The sequence below is a fragment of the Vitis vinifera genome, chromosome 14 (assembly GCF_030704535.1).
Source record: "Vitis vinifera cultivar Pinot Noir 40024 chromosome 14, ASM3070453v1".
In the NCBI taxonomy this organism is placed as follows: domain Eukaryota; kingdom Viridiplantae; phylum Streptophyta; class Magnoliopsida; order Vitales; family Vitaceae; genus Vitis; species Vitis vinifera.
The window spans coordinates 23,066,596-23,083,314 of record NC_081818.1 but is presented as its reverse complement, the minus strand read 5'-3'; the positions used below and the strand labels follow the sequence as shown (position 1 = coordinate 23,083,314).

Below are 16,719 nucleotides of genomic sequence, written 5' to 3'. Positions count from 1 at the left end.
GATATTTTAAATTATTATCAAAATTTCATACCTATCAAGTTCTAAAATATTGATTTTTCCCTTGAAATCTATTTTTTGTCAAATTTTATGCCCATCTGTGTTGGCTTATGATTTCTGAAGCAAGCTTTTTCTGATTAGAATGCGCGCACACACACACAAACACAGAGCAGGGTCAACATTTGTCAATATGGCGTGAGTTTAATGCATGGTTTGGTTCTTCCTTATGTCACAAACTAAACTACAAGCATTATGGTTGAGAATCAGAATAAATTCTTTATTCTTTAACCATGGCTTCCTATTGTAAAACTGTAGTCCGACTGCCCAGTCTCAAGTTAATTTCAACTTTTATGCAGTTCATCTTGGAGCAACTCTGCAATTTGATCTGCCCATCAAAACCTGAATCTGTATATCTCTTAGTCCTTAACAAGGCGCACACACAAGAAGAATTTATTAGGGGATCAATGACTAAGAATCCTTACTCCAGCGCTGAGATTGGTCCCCTGATGCGTGATGTCAAGAACAAAATCTGCCATCAGTTGGATCTATTAGGTCTACTTGAAGATGACTATGGCATGGAGTTGCTTGTAGCTGGGAATATCATCTCCTTGGATTTGAGCATTGCTCAAGTTTATGAGCAAGTATGGAAGAAGTCAAATAGTCAATCTTCAAACACCATATCTGGTGCTACCTTGCTTTCTTCTAATGCAACCACATCAGCCAGAGATTGTCCGCCTATGACAGTGACTTACCGGCTTCAGGTTTGTATACAATAGTTTTAGTAACTACCAAAATATTTCCATTTTGGTCATTGACAGAGGAATCTCGTCCTAAATGACCAGGAACTTTGTGGACCATTTATTTATTTCCATAGGATTCTTTTAACCTTTATTCTTATAATCATTTGCTAGTTTCGAGCTCATCATTTTTGTTGTTTCATGAATACTGTTTTTTTGATATTGAGAGAATACTAAAGAAAAAAATACAAGTATGGTGAACACTATCTTCCACTGTTCACTCTTTCCCCCTAAATATTTTTTGTATTGGCTATGCTACTCTTTCCATCCTTTCCTTACCACCGACTGATGTGGTGTGCGATCATTGGATGTGGGAAAAGGTGGAATGAGCAAATTTTTTTTTTTTTAATTTTTTTTTTGACATCCCATTGTCACAATGTCACTTGTTATTTTTGCATGAGATCAAAAAGTGGTAAAAAAAATGGTGGAAAGTGTAGCATTTTCCTATGTTAATAGGTTTCTAAGTTTTGTATGCCATTTTGGTGCCTTATCAGGTTTGTTGAGATCCTAATTTCAATGCTTTGATTTGAAAATTTTGGATGTGTTCTCTTCTTTTTATAAAAGGATGTGTTATTCTTTACAATTGGCAGGGATTAGATGGTGAAGCTACAGAGCCCATGATTAAAGAATTGGAAGAAGATAGGGAGGAATCACAAGACCCTGAGGTTGAGTTTGCAATAGCAGGTGCAGTCCAGGAGTATGGCGGACTTGAGATTATTTTGGGCATGATCCAGGTGTGTGGATTCTTCTTTACTTTCTAGAGGTCCTTTGGAATCTGAATAGTTAAGTACAGTATATCTTCAAGTTTCTTTCCCTCTCAGAGTTGAAATAGGGAAAATTTTTGTTCAGTCATAAAATAGGAATTTTCCAGGAAAGCAACAAAAATGGAAAAAAATGTTGGAAGAAGTTTGGTTGTGCAGGAAATTATTTAGGAACCTAAAACAAAGCTCTCAACAATTTTAGAAGTATCTATATTATAATTTAAAAAGTGATTGGCAGAATGATTTTATGATCCTCCATGTGTCGAACTTTTATATCAATTGAAACAAATTGCCCAACTTCAGCATTGAAATTTCCCATTTTCAGGTTTCAGTTCTATACATGAATTTTAAGTGTTTCTATGGAAAAGCATCAGAATTGGCTTTACATTTTATTTCACTTCCCTGAGTAAAAAAGGAAAACATTTGATGCATCAGTGGAAATATTGGTGATAGATTTCAGTGTTCAACTGGTTAGAAGTCAGGTAATCTTGCTGATATTTCAAATATTACTTAAAGTGGGAATTTAAGTGCAGATCTAGAAGATATTTTTTAGCATGTGCTTACACTATAATAAAGATGAATATTATGAATATTTTTAGGTTCTGTAGTCTGTCCTGGCATGCCTTTCTTTACCTTTGAGGCAACCCCTTGCCATTTATTTGATGGTTCCCCCCCTAACCAGCTGTAGTTAGTCTGGTGTTCTTGTTACATTTTAATGAATTTTCCATTTGATCTGACTTGATTTTTCTTATACAGCGCTTGCGAGATGATTTGAAGTCCAATCAAGAGCAGTTAGTTGCAGTGCTTAATCTCCTCATGCACTGCTGCAAGATAAGAGAGAATCGACGTGCCTTGTTAAGACTAGGAGCTTTAGGTGTACTACTTGAAACGGCAAGGTGTGCCTTCTCTGTGGATGCCATGGAGCCGGCTGAAGGGATTCTTTTGATTGTGGAGAGCCTGACATTGGAAGCAAATGAAAGTGATAATATTAGCATTACACAGAATGCTCTTACTGTTAGTAGCGAAGTGGCTGGTGCTGGTGACCAGGCGAAGAAAATAGTCCTCATGTTCCTGGAAAGATTGTGCCATTCTTCAGGCCTTAAAAAGTCAAACAAACAGCAGAGGAACACTGAGATGGTTGCAAGAATTTTGCCTTACTTGACATACGGTGAACCTGCGGCAATGGAAGCACTCATCCACCATTTTGAGCCCTACTTACAAGACTGGGGTGAATTTGACAGGCTGCAGAAACAGCAACAGGACAACCCAAAGGATGAGGACATTGCTCGGCAGGCAGCCAAACAAAAGTTTGCATTGGAGAATTTTGTCAGGGTTTCAGAGTCACTCAAGACAAGTTCTTGTGGAGAAAGATTGAAGGACATTATCTTGGAGAAGGGAATTACTGGTGTTGCAGTTAGACATCTGACAGATAGTTTTGCAGTTGCTGGGCAGGCTGGCTTTAAATCTAGTGCAGAATGGGCATCAGGTTTAAAACTGCCATCAGTCCCACTTATCTTGTCTATGCTGAGGGGATTATCAATGGGACATTTGGCCACTCAAAGGTGTATTGATGAGGGAGGCATCTTATCACTGCTCCATGCTTTGGAGGGAGTCACTGGAGAAAATGAGATTGGAGCTAGGGCTGAAAACTTGTTAGACACTCTGTCTGATAAAGAAGGGAAGGGGGATGGATTCCTAGAGGAGAAGGTTTGCAAGTTGAGGCATGCCACCAGGGATGAGATGAGGCGTCGAGCTCTAAGAAGAAGAGAGGAGTTGCTTCAGGTAGTTTCCACTAAGCTCTTTGGTGCAAACACATATCTGCTTGTTCATGTATACATACATGATGTGTAATTTAGATCTGTGGCAGGTCTAACTTCATAAAATGGATTTAATTAAAGCCTTTGGGGCCTGGTTCAAGTGGCAAGGGATTGAGTTGGGATGTGGGATGTTCAGATTCACTTGAATTGAAAATCACTATGCCTTCACTGTTTGTTTCACACACAATTACTAGCTCTGAGACACGAATTGATTCAGCAGCTAACAAAAGAAAGAAAAAATTATACATTCCTTGCTTATGAATCTGAGTCATTTTTTGGACAATTGGGACAGGGACTTGGAATGCGACAGGAACTAGCTTCAGATGGTGGTGAGCGCATTGTTGTCACTCGTCCACTTCTTGAAGGTTTGGAAGATGTGGAGGAAGAGGAAGATGGGTTGGCTTGCATGGTGTGCAGAGAGGGTTATAGCTTGAGGCCTACTGACATGTTGGGTGTCTACTCTTATAGCAAGCGTGTGAACCTGGGTGTCACTTCAGGAAGTGCCCGGGCTGAGTATGTTTACACAACTGTTAGTTTTTTTAACATCATACATTTCCAGTGTCATCAGGAGGCTAAAAGGGCAGATGCAGCTCTGAAGAATCCAAAGAAAGAGTGGGAGGGGGCTGCCCTCAGAAACAATGAGAGTTATTGCAATTCCCTATTCCCTGTGAGAGGTCCATCTGTCCCAATAACGCAGTACATCCGCTATGTTGATCAGTACTGGGACAACCTTAATGCTCTTGGGCGTGCTGATGGGCCCCGACTCCGATTGCTGACTTATGACATTGTTCTGGTACAAAACCTTCATTTTCCCTTTTTCTTTTTCATTTTTTTTATGATTAGAAAATAATAATATGTTAAAAGTGTCGATAAATAAGAGGCACATAGTAGTACACAGGAAGTATACATCTAAGAAGAAAAAAGAAGCAACCAACAATTACAATCTCAGACTATTAATGCTCAAACACACAATGCAGATTTTGTTTTACATTTTCCCTTTTTTTCTTTCTTAATTTTGTTTTATATGCTCAGCATTGTGTTTACTAAATTGAAAGTTATATGGAAAAGCTGCTTTGCATGATAGAGAAGTTCTGAATTTGGGTACTGGATCTCCATGAGAAATGCATACTAGTGCCTTGACAAATAAAGATCAGTGCCATCTAAAGTTACAACATCATAGAAAATTTATGATCAAATTTTTTGGAGCTATTGATTTATCATATAATTTTGGATTGTGGGAATGTTTTGAAGGTCAGAGAAAATCTTCAAATATTTGGTTCAGATTCATTAGATCATAATGTGATGTTATTTACTTGCCATGGGTCTTGCACTACAGAGTATAAAACGCATGGGAAAACATCCTTCCAACTAGGCACAAATATATGTTGCTCCATGTAGTAATAGGGTTGGCTGCTTTGTTGCTAAGGGCTATTTTATTTTGTATTTAGAGTAGATGCAGTTATATAAATTCCCAAAACTGTACTAGATCCCTCCTGATAATCTTTCGATTTGTATTTTATACAGATGCTGGCTCGATTTGCCACAGGTGCATCATTCAGCTTGGAGAGCAGAGGCGGTGGAAGAGAAAGCAACTCCCGCTTTCTCCTTTTCATGATTCAGATGGCTCGCCACCTTTTTGATCAGGGAAACATCACCCAGCGGGCAATGGCCAAGACCATAACAACATATTTGACCTCTTCCTCATCTGATTCCAAACCCTCCACTCCTGGGATGCAACCTTCCATTGGTACAGAAGAAACATTCCAATTCATGATGGTGAACTCGCTTCTCTCAGAATCTTATGATTCCTGGTTGCAGCACCGACGTGCCTTCTTGCAGCGTGGAATATACCATGCATACATGCAGCACACTCATGGCCGGTCAACATCCCGTGCATCATCCAATCCAACAGCTGTTATAAGATCAGAATCAGGAAGTAGCAGCGGAAGTGGAAGCACTACCACGGAAGCTGGGAGTGGTGATGATCTATTGGCCATTGTCCGCCCCATGCTTGTTTACACTGGCTTGATTGAGCAGCTGCAGCGGTTTTTCAAGGTAAAAAAATCGGCAGCAAATGTGTCATCCGTCAAAGCAGAAGGACGATCTACTGAAATAGAAGGAGAAGAAAATAAAAACTTGGAAGGTTGGGAGATGGTCATGAAGGAGAGGCTGTTGAATGTAAGGGAGATGGTGGGGTTTTCAAAGGAGTTGCTGTCATGGCTTGACGAGGTGACCGCTGCCACAGATTTGCAGGAGGCTTTTGACATCATTGGTGTTTTATCTGATGTTTTAGCCGGTGGTTTAACCCAGTGTGAAGACTTTGTGCATGCTGCAATTAATGCAGGGAAAAGCTGAGAGATTAAATAGAATCAAGGGCATGGATTGTGTTGTAACTTTTTAACCCATGTGCCGTGATTATGTGCTCATTTTGTCACGGACAGGGACATCCCCTCAAAATCTGTGACAAACTGAAATTTGAGTCTGTAGAACCTTTATGGCTCCCTTGGCAATGAAAAGTTTTTCCTGCACTAATTTCTGCATACTGTTACCGTATTCATCAGTGGATTGGTTGTCTAACCCAGAACTAAAGAAAATATGTGAGGGTGAGGGAGCTGGGGGAGGTTAAAAGTACTAAAAACTAATCGTCTCCTAGGGTATAAGCAAGCTCGGGCCAATAGTATCAAAATCATTAGGCAATGCATATCCTTCATTAATACACCACTTACAGGTCATCATTAGAGAAAAAAAACTGCTACAGTAAAAACAATCAGATGCCAAACCAAAGCTCCCATTTTCGAGTTGTTCAGTTCATGGCATCATAATCACCTCCCATTGTACTCTTTTTTTTGGATCAAAAATGAAGAAAAGTATATTAATAGAGGAAAAGATACAGGAGAAAAAAGAGATACAAGCTCGGATGAATCTACCCATGCAACTCTCCTAGGTAAAAGCAAGCTCGGGCCAATGGCATCAAAATTAAAATGCATATTAGGCAATGTGCAAAATAAATATCCTTCATCAATACACCACTTGCAGTCGTTTTGCTGTCATCATTAGACAAAAAAAATGCTACAGTAAAAACAATCAGATACCAAATCAAAGCTTCCATTTTCAAGTTGTTCAGTTCATGGCATCATAATCATCCAACCTCTCATTGTACTGGAGCACCTTTCTTTTAATCTTGGATGAATCTACCCATGTCACAAAGTCCTCCAAATTCCTCGTCACAAGAAATGCTGGGTCAGTCACTGTGTCTGGACCCACCCGGATGTGTCCTTGCTCAATGTACGTTACAGCTTCTTTCAAGTGCTCTGCAAACTTCAATCGCACCAACACAGTTGAAAGCCTGCGCCTGCAACAACATATGAGCAAATAATCATGCAAAACAAGAGATTTAGCACCAAGAGTGGAGCACACAACCCAATTGATACAGGATAAAAGGAATGAAGATTTCCCAGAAGGATCAGCAAGAGATTTCTACTTTTGATAGTATGGTCTTGAATCTTAAAAAAAGTATAATTTTGAAAATATAAAGTACATGTGTGCGTGTAACTGTTATAGCCAATTCACTTACCTACAAAAGGATGACACCGCTAAGCGATCACACAGTGCCAAGCTTTTTCTGGTTGGTATCACACCAATGTTGTACCTGGTATTGACATGGAAATATATAAGCTCTCAAAACAACTCTGAAAGTACATTAAACTGACAAAAGATATAAACAAGAAACAAAGAAGATGTAGAATATTATAGGTCCTGCATTCAATCTATATAACAACAATCTTATGATATTTAACAATTTATGTTGCTACCGTCTTTTCTGACCAGCAGCATCCATAAGAAAGTTAGAGCAGAGTTCATCAGACAACATGGAAACAAATTATTCTGATTGATGGGTATCAGTGCCAATGAGATGCAGCCACAATGCAGGCCATGTACCAAAGGTCAACTAAGATATAGCTTTTCAAGAACAAAGGTGAAGTTAAACACCTTCCAAACACCCTCCCCAATTGAGTTTTGCTTAATCTATATCTCTAAGGCTTTCTTTGCTCTGTCTCTGGGCTCGAATAGATCTAACTTTCACTCAAGAGTGAAAATGCTTAGTTGCAATGGGCAATGGTAGAGACAAAAATTATGAATTAAAATAACCAATAATAAATTGGCATACTTTCAAAGCAATTAATGGAACCCTCATTATCATTCAACAAATTCAACAATTTATATTTGATAGATAAAGAAGAAAATATATTAAAAAGACGTTCCAAAAGAACGACTCAAGGTATACAAGACCTATACACCCACCGCCAAAATGGCTTAAATAGGAGAAGATCAACCAAAACAGAAAGGGCTAAAACAACCTCAACAAGAGTCCAACCAATCAAAGAAACTAACTAAAGTCCGAGGACAATCATCTATAAACAACTTTGTCTTTGACCAAAGTAAGAATACAAAAGAACTTTTTAGTCTTTGGATCAAAAGCATATCATCAAAGGTCATTCTAATCCTTGCCTTCCACACCATCCAAAGGATGCATAAAAGAGTTGCTCTCCAAACCTTCTTGCGCTTTTTGCCCACAAACGAACCATGCCAACCCAATAGAGTTTGTCTTACCGACGAAGGAAGCACACAAGACACCCCAAAAAGAGTAAAGATCAGCTCCCATAAAACCCTTGTTTTTACACAATGAATAAGGAGGTGATCTATGGTCTCTTCATCCTTCCAACACATATAACATCTATTTGCTAAGGACCACCTTCTTTTTTGAACTAGAACCAAGGTTAAAGCTTTTCCTCATGTTGCCTCCCAAGCAAAAAAGCTAACATTAGGCTGCACCCACAAGTTCCAAATGCTTCTCAATAGGAAAGAAACAGAGTTGTCTAGCTCTAAGGCATTGTAAAGATACTTAACAATAAACTTGCTACTTTTTGTCTCTATCCAAAGCACCCTATCTTCTGCATCCTTATACACCCTCTTCCCATGCAAACACACCAGAAAATTCTCCACACAATCCACCTCCCAATTGTTGAAAGGTTTAGAGAAGGAAGGGTTCCATCCCCCATCCCCCCTTCCCCTCTCTCAACTGAGGAATTCCAAATATCTCCACACACACCTTCTTTGAGTTGGGTAAACCAAGCAAAGAAGGAAAAGACACGCACATACCCACACCTTCTTCAAAGGAAGGGGCACTTTTTGGCAAATAGGTGTTTTCTATGCCTCTCTAAAGTAGAGAGGGTGGATCATCTTCTTCTTCATTGTGCAAAGACTCGAGTTCTTTAGAATCTACTATTCTCCCTCCTTGGTGTGGCTTGAATTCTTTCTTGTTCAATGAAGGAAACTCTTCTTGGGTGGCATGGGTCGTTTGTGGATAAAGCTCGTAAAGAGGCTTGGCAAATGATCCCCTTATGTATATTTTGGACAGTATGTAAGGAAAGGAATGTGTTAGGATTTGGTAATGAGGAGCTTTTGCTCCAAAGATTGAAAAATTATTTTGTATGTAACCTTTGGTCTTGGATTAGGGTGTCTATAGTTTTGAGCCCTTCTTCGCTTGTAAGCTTCATTGATTGGTTAGGCTCTAAGTAAGGGCAGGTGATGTTTTTTATTTCTATCCCTCCCCCTTTAGTTTGAGCATTTTGACTTCTTTTGTATACTTCCTATATACTCTGAGGGCACTATTTTGGTGTCTCCTCTTTTCTTTATATACATCTTTTCTTTATCTATAAAAAAAATAATAATAAAAAAAAATAAAAAATAAAAAGGTGAATACCCACACCACTTATCCTTCCAATATTTCACACTCAACCCATTACCCACCAAGAAAGAGATCCTACTAACAAGATTCCAATCCTTCCTTGCTTTATATATATTAAACAATGAAAATACCAAAAGAAAGGAATCTCACTGAAAATTTCTCAATAATTTAGTAATTCAATAATTTCACTAATAAAGTTTAGGATTTTTTTTAAATTACTAATGTTTTTTTTAATAGATAAAAGGCAATAGTATTGAAAAGCACCAAAAAAAGGAGTGTACCAAAGTACACACGATGTATACAACAACCGCAAAAAAAGGAGGGAAAAACAAAAAGTACTACCTCCCTTAGACCACACCCAACCAATCAATGAAATCAAAATAGGACAACAATCTTTCACCTATAAACAACTTGGACCAAGAAAACAAACTACATAGAAACAATACTTTCAATCTGTGATTAGAGAACTCCACATTCTCAAAAAATCTTTTATTTCACTCCATCTATATTATCCAAAATAAGGCATAAATAAGTAGCTTCCCAAACTTTTTTTGGCTTCCTCCCAAAAAAAGTGTCATGCCAACATAACAAAGTCTCTTTATAACAGGGAAGCAAATCACCCAAGAGATACCAAAAAGAGAAAACAAAAGTTGTCATAACACCCTTGCTTGCTACAATGCAAAAGAATATAGTTAATTGACTCCTCGTGAGTATGACACAAGAAACATCCATTGGTCAGAAACCAACCTTTCCATTGTAACTGATAAAGAGTCAAAGCTTGTCCCTAAGTCGCTTCCCAAGCAAAAAAGCTCACCTTAGGTGGAACCCAAGCATTCCACACAATACCTATTGGGAACGGCTCTAATCTTCCCATCTCCAAACTAAAACAACCTCTTCCATTAGAGTGAGACCACAAGTTCACCACCCAAGCCTCTTTTGAAGTAGCTAAGGCAAAAAGAGAGGGAAAAAGAAATACTCATGGGTTCATCACCACAACATTTGTCCTTCTAAAACTTTAACCTACTCCCATTACCCACAGAGAAGAAAATTCTACAATTAACTATCTCCCACAATTTTCTTATGGTCTTCCATAACCCAAAACCATACCATCACTTACTTCCTTAGAACACCTACCCCCTTCAACTTCCCCATATTTACCGCTTATAATTCATTTCCGATGCACCTCCTTTTATGTTGCAAAGCTCCCATTCTACTTGCACAAAATTGTCTTCTTGAGCAAAGAAAGACATCTAACTCCAAGACTCGCTCTCCTCTTATCTAGACAAAAATGGCCTCTTCACTAGATGAGGTTTTCTCTCTAACGATATGCCTCCCCAAAGAAAATCCCATTGAATTTGCTCCAACCTTAGCCTCACCATCCTCAGCATCCGAAATAAAGACATAAAGTAGATCAGCAAACTAGAAAGAGTATTCCTAATCAATGTTAGTCTCTCCCATTTAGAAATATATTGTTGTTTCTACATTGCCAATATTTTACAAAACCTCTCTTCCATCCCATCTCAAGCAGCCACATAATTATGAGGGGCATCTAGAGGAAGGCCCAAATAGGAGGTTGGGAGTGCACCCACTTTGCAACCCAACACAAGAACTAACTCCCCCAAGTTCTCCACCCTCTCAACTAGAATGAGCTCACTCATAATTAGGTTAATTTTCAAGCCCAAAATGGCCTTAAACCACATAAATAACCAACTTAAGTAGGTAAAAAATTATCCATATTAATTACAATAATATAAGTGTTTCACCATCACTAAAATATAAAAGTGGCTTGATGGTTACAAGTTTAGGGGAGTCACAAATCTCCTCAAATAAAATGTAAGTGGTTAATAGGAGGTTATCCTAATAAACCATATAATCTCTTATGGATAAAATTAAGGGGAGTCACATGGCTTCTTAAGTAAGATATAAGTGGTTAGAGTTTTATATGATATATATATATATATATGAGGATTTAAATTATATTAATTTTAAAATTAAAAAAAAAAATTATTATTTAGTATTTTTATTTATGTTTCTTTGTTTTGAAGGGATTTTTTATCTTTTTATTTTTTTAGACTTCCTAATTGAGGCACCTAGACTTAATAACTCAACTAGACTTAATAAGAAAAGGAGGGGGAGGGGGGGGGGGGGCGCCTGATTTGGAATCCTATAATCCGATGATTGGAATTTAGGGAATTCAGGTAATTGATGGAAAAATTTTAAAGTTTTCAAATCTCTTAAAAAAATGGTAGAACTTCATGGATTATTTATTTATTTTTATTTTTTTTTACAGTATTATCACGAATTAAGTAAGTACAAAGAAGGACAAGAAATCCTCTATCCAAGCACAATGACTACATGGTTCGGCCAAAAGCTGGAAAAAAGCTATCTACTCTAGATATTGTTAGAAGTGCACATCTAAAAATGGTTACAAATATGAACTCAAGGACCTAGGGGTGGAAAATCCCCTACAAAAGAAATTCTAAAAGCATATGCAAAGTCACAATTTTCCCTCTTCCAACATTGTCCTTATTTCTTAAACTTCTTATATTCAACTTGTATACTTTCTCTTTCAGTCTCTTCTCTTCTTTTATTTATTCTAGCAATCATCTAATTTTCATTTTTCATTTTTTATTTTTACAATTTTTCAATGGTGGAATATTTCAAATGGGTATGGAGATTTTATTTTTTTTCATATAAAAGGGGAAAAAAAGAAGTGGGGTTTTTCTATGAAAATTGTTGGCTAGATTCGTACAAAGCTTGAAAGAAAAAACAAATACATAATTTCAGTTTTGAGTGAGTTAAGAACTTCAGGTGAGGTATCTGACTTTAAATTTATTTTTTTAACTTTCCTTCACTTTTTCTTTCCTCCTCCTTTTGGGCTATATTTGGTTACCGGAAATTTGATGAACCAAATTTTGTTAATTGAATTTTTTCCTTTTCCAAGAATTAAAAATTAAAAATAAAAAAAAAACACAAAAAAACAAGAAGACGCATTTCAAAATTTCTCATCTTTTCCATGACAAAATTGAGGTATGAAATGATGAACAGATTAAAAAAAAGAGGACTAAAATCAAACCAAATCAGAAACACGAATAGGAATGTTTCAAGTGCCGAAATGCGAAACTTCAACAAAGTGATTGGCTAAAAAATGTAGAATAAGAGGCTCAGCAACTTACAGTTTTTCCAAAAGCATGTCAGTCATCTCAATTCGGAAAGGATCTCTCGGGTCCATCTGCTTCAAAATGTTCACAAGCTTTTGCACCATCCGGCACAAACCCGAATATCTATTTTTCCAACAACAATTAATTAATTAATTAATTAACTGTCTATCAATAATAATAATAATAATTAACTAAACAATTCATAGAAACCTAGACTTCGTCAGATTCAGAATGAATAAAAGTAGTTCAAAACAATAAGAAAGTGACGGAAAATTTGATCTTTAGGACTTAGAGAGACTGAGAAAGTGAAAAAACTGGGGTTTACTTTTTGTAATCGTCTCGGCCCGTGACATGGTAGCGGTGCATAACATGGGCTTCCCTGTGACCACCTTCTCTCTTCCATTCTAGGAAATTCACCTTCTTCAGAAGCTTCTTCTCATGGAACTTGAGCTTCCTCATCCTTCCTCCAAAAACCCTAATTCCGACAATCCCACAATCCGAACTAAACCCTAAGATTTCAGTTTACTTGGGCCGGGCCCAGAAAGATGGTCCAACGGCCCATTTCAATTTATTTCTTTAAACAATTTTTAAAAAAAAATCAGCAAATGTTATAAAAACATAAAAGAAAGAAAAAACTAAAAAAAGTCATACTATTATTTGGTTGTTGTTCTTTATAAAAAAAAAATTAAAACAAAGTAAAAATTGTTTCTTTTGATTTTTGTATTAGAGAAATATTGAATTTATTAATAAGTTTAATAATTTAAGATTCAAAATATTTATATAATGATTATAAAAAATAATACACGTAATTAATGCTTTAAATTCTTTAATAAATCTTGTAATTTTTAAAAATAATTTAAAACTTAAAAAAAACTAATTAATTAATTATAAATTAAATAAAATAATTCAAGAATGTCATCCTCGAAATTGAATAATAAATGTATGGATATAATGACCTTAAAAAAATAAATTTTATTTGTTTTATATTAATTTTAAATAGAATAATATTAGTAATTATTAATTTTGAATAATTATTCTTTAGTTTTAACAAAATAAATTAATTATGCTTTTATAAGATGTTAATATCCATATTTTTATAATATTTATAAAATCATATTACTATTATTTGTTAGTAACACAAATAAATCAATTAATGTCAATATCTATAATTTTATAATATTTATAAAAAATATATAATTATGATTTTATATTATTAATATTCATATTTATTAAAATCTATTTATTTTTAAATTTATTTGTAATTAATTTTTTTTAATAAGATGTGAATCAAATTTAGTTTACATTATATAAATTGAATTTACAATGTATGTTTTTTACAAAATTAAAATAAAAAATTATATTTAAAAACAATTAATGAAAAGTTTTAGAATATATCAATAAGTCATAAAAATTTTATCTCTTACATTTATAAGAAAAAATAAAATAAAAAATTACTAATTAGTTGGACTTATTATTGGAATTGAATATTTAAAATGTTTTAAAGAATAAAATTATAAGCCAATTAACTTCTAAAAATAAAAAAAGACAATAGTTTTATAAAATTTTAAACCAAAAATACATTTGGTTAAGTAAATTGAAAAGTACCTTTAGAAAACAAAAAAAAACTATTAGAATGTATTTAAATTGTGTTTGGAAGTGTTTTTATTAAAAGTATTTTTAGTAGAAATATTTTTTTAAAAAGTGTTTTTAGAAGAATCGATTATAAAGTGTTTCTTCGAAAAATAATATAAGTGATTTTTCAAAATTTAAAAGTATTTTCTAGATTTTATCAAATATCTAATATTTTTATAAAAACATTTTCTTATCCATTCCTAAAAACTAAAATAAAATAAAATATTGTTGGGCAAGAAATAGAGTTAAAATTAACATCTAGAGATAGATAGAGTTGATGTGAATATTATTTAGTTATTTAAAGCAACATAAATGGAGTCCAATTAGAATTCCTCTTTTGCACTCAAAATTATAAAATAATTTGGATTTATTATAAATTGAATTTCTTAAATAAACAAAGTAATTATTTAGACTTTTTTTTTCTTTTGAATATGAATATATGAGATAATATAAAAAAATATTATTATAATTTACCACAAAGTGAATCATCAATCTAGTATATTTATGTAATTGGGCTCTCCTAAAGTTATTGAAATGTTAATTGGAATCTTCTAAGTTGTGAACTAAACTTTATTTTATAATTTTATGATATGTTTGTGTTTTAGGATCGTAATAAGAAAAAAAAAATGATTTTCTCATATTTAGTTTACCATTAAAAATATAAAAAAAAATTCATATAATTAAAATTAATTAAAAATCTGAAATTCAATAGGGTAACACTAAAGGAAGGTGAATGGACCTTTTATAAAAAAAATTACTATAAGAGTTAAAATTTTCAATTCAATTAATCATTTGAGAATGGAAAATAATTGAAAACAATCTATTACAAACAAGATAAAAGATTTTTTATGTGGGAAACCTCCATACAAGGTGTAGAGTTAAGAAATCATAGGGTTTTGGACCTCGAATAAATAATTCACTATATGAAATCGTAGTGCACATAATTATTTGACTGACACTATCTAAGACTTATTCTCCAAAATCTATACCAAGATTCATATCCACAATGCAACACCTCAAGTGCTCTAGTGAATCTCATCTCAACTCTTAAGGGGATGCAAATTTTCTTCAATAACCCAAAATTAGTTCAACATGTTCTTGAGAGCTTTTAGGAATGGGAATTTAAGTGGAGTATCTATAGGCCCAAGGGCTTAAAGGATCGAATAACAAATCTACCCTAAAAATAAAATCTCAACTTCGCTAAACATGAATCGCCAAAAGCTGGCAATTCCAAAATCAAGCGCTCGAGTTCACTAAAGGACAATTGAGCACTTCAAGCGTTTGAGCTCTTAAGTAAGTACTTGAGCGTCCTTGTAATTTCAAAAATAAATTTAAAAACTTTTTAGCTCCATTTTAAACATCTAATCCAACACTTACCCCTTTCTAATTTAATTTGTCTTTACTTATACCTTTTTAGACTTATCTGTAACATTCCAATTTATCAATCAATAACTTCAAATCTTTAATAGAGAGTAAATCATTATCTAAAAAAATCATATGCTAAAATGAAAGGAACAAAATTCCCGATAGACAGTAATACACTGACAATCTCCTTCTTTAGCAATTTTGTAACAAAACCAATATTACATAAACCCGCCAAAACTCACAAACGGAGTGTACGTAACACTTAATATCGCTCATCTGAAATTCATTCTACCACATCTAGAGGGCAATACAATGCATCCAAACATGTAAAATATCTCAATACCTATAACGTGCACACACCAAACACAAATACATGTGGGTAAAGTAATATGTGGGAAAATATATAAACAATGCAATCAAATCAGGATAAGAAGGAAAATATAAGCCAAGAATGCAAGGCATGCATGCAAATAAATATCAATGGATAATAAAACATAACAAAATCGATCTTGTCTCCCCCTTTTTGTCGCAAAATATGACAAAGATAATAAATAGAGAAAGAAACACTGAGAAAGAGATGGAAGAACACAAAAACGAATATCCATATATATAGTAGACATGGTTCTAGCTACAAGTAATAGTGAAATGATGATCATACATCCAAACCAAGCAAACAAAATGACACTAAGAAATTGAGATAACATGGCTTCAGTGTACCAAATAGGGATCAATAAATAAATAACTAAGAGGCCTAATCCGATGGTGGTGGAGGTGAAGAGCTCAAGGGACCCTAGGACATGAGCCAAGATGCAGGAGTGGTGAGCTATCTTTCAAGGCTCTAGAAGCAAGCAGCCATATCACGCTCTTGAACATCCATCTGTGTAGACAGGGTGCAATGATGGTCGTTAGCATGAGTCCCCAAAGCATCCACTTGTAGGTAGAGCTGATCCATAGAATCCAAAACCCACTAAAACTAGAATGCATTTGAATGAGGAGCAGGGCGAATAGATGCATAAGATAATCCCCTACGCCCTTTACTATGACACCCTCTCAGAAAGGGCTCTGGAAAATCGACCTCTTGGATTGGAGGATCCTGCTCCATGGCATGCATCTCAACCTCCTCCTCAGCAACTTCTTAAGTAGCGGCTGCTTGTGGAGCGGCATCATATGGAGCAACACGTACCGGGTAGAACAATGGGACCGTAAACATGACTGTAACGCTTAGACCAGGAGCTATCATCAATGAGAGCTTGTGATCCAGGAGTAGCCAGAGTCAGATCAAGGTCAAACCCGACTTCATGTCAACGTTATGACACCAATATCTTAATGTCAGAACACTCTATATTAGTGCCAAAATCCAAGCCTGCCACTAATGTCATGACAATGTATGTTAATGTTGAATTTCAACATTGTGAAAACGTTTTAATATCAATGTCATGT

The 16,719-nt window shown here is 35.0% G+C and overlaps 2 protein-coding genes across 2 annotated transcripts in view; one reads left to right on the top strand and one right to left on the bottom strand.

The window, feature by feature from the left end:
- LOC100256705 (auxin transport protein BIG) overlaps positions 1-5,904 on the top strand; it is a 33,689-nt gene extending 27,785 nt beyond the window's left edge. The window contains exons 10-14 of the mRNA XM_010662263.3: positions 354-758; positions 1,385-1,528; positions 2,312-3,337; positions 3,665-4,165; positions 4,897-5,904. Coding sequence (XP_010660565.1) covers positions 354-758; positions 1,385-1,528; positions 2,312-3,337; positions 3,665-4,165; positions 4,897-5,727 — 2,907 coding nt within the window. The 3' untranslated portion in view covers positions 5,728-5,904. The remainder of the gene's footprint in view (positions 1-353; positions 759-1,384; positions 1,529-2,311; positions 3,338-3,664; positions 4,166-4,896) is intronic.
- Positions 5,905-6,337: 433 nt separating this feature from the next.
- Positions 6,338-12,842, bottom strand: LOC100261745 (uncharacterized). The gene is made up of 4 exons (XM_002281696.5): positions 12,608-12,842; positions 12,298-12,405; positions 6,947-7,021; positions 6,338-6,724 (listed from the first exon to the last, which is right to left on the bottom strand). Exons 1-4 carry the CDS (start codon positions 12,739-12,741, stop codon positions 6,493-6,495), a joined length of 549 nt encoding a protein of 182 aa, XP_002281732.1. The 5' UTR covers positions 12,742-12,842; the 3' UTR covers positions 6,338-6,492.
- Positions 12,843-16,719: the final 3,877 nt, after the last annotated feature.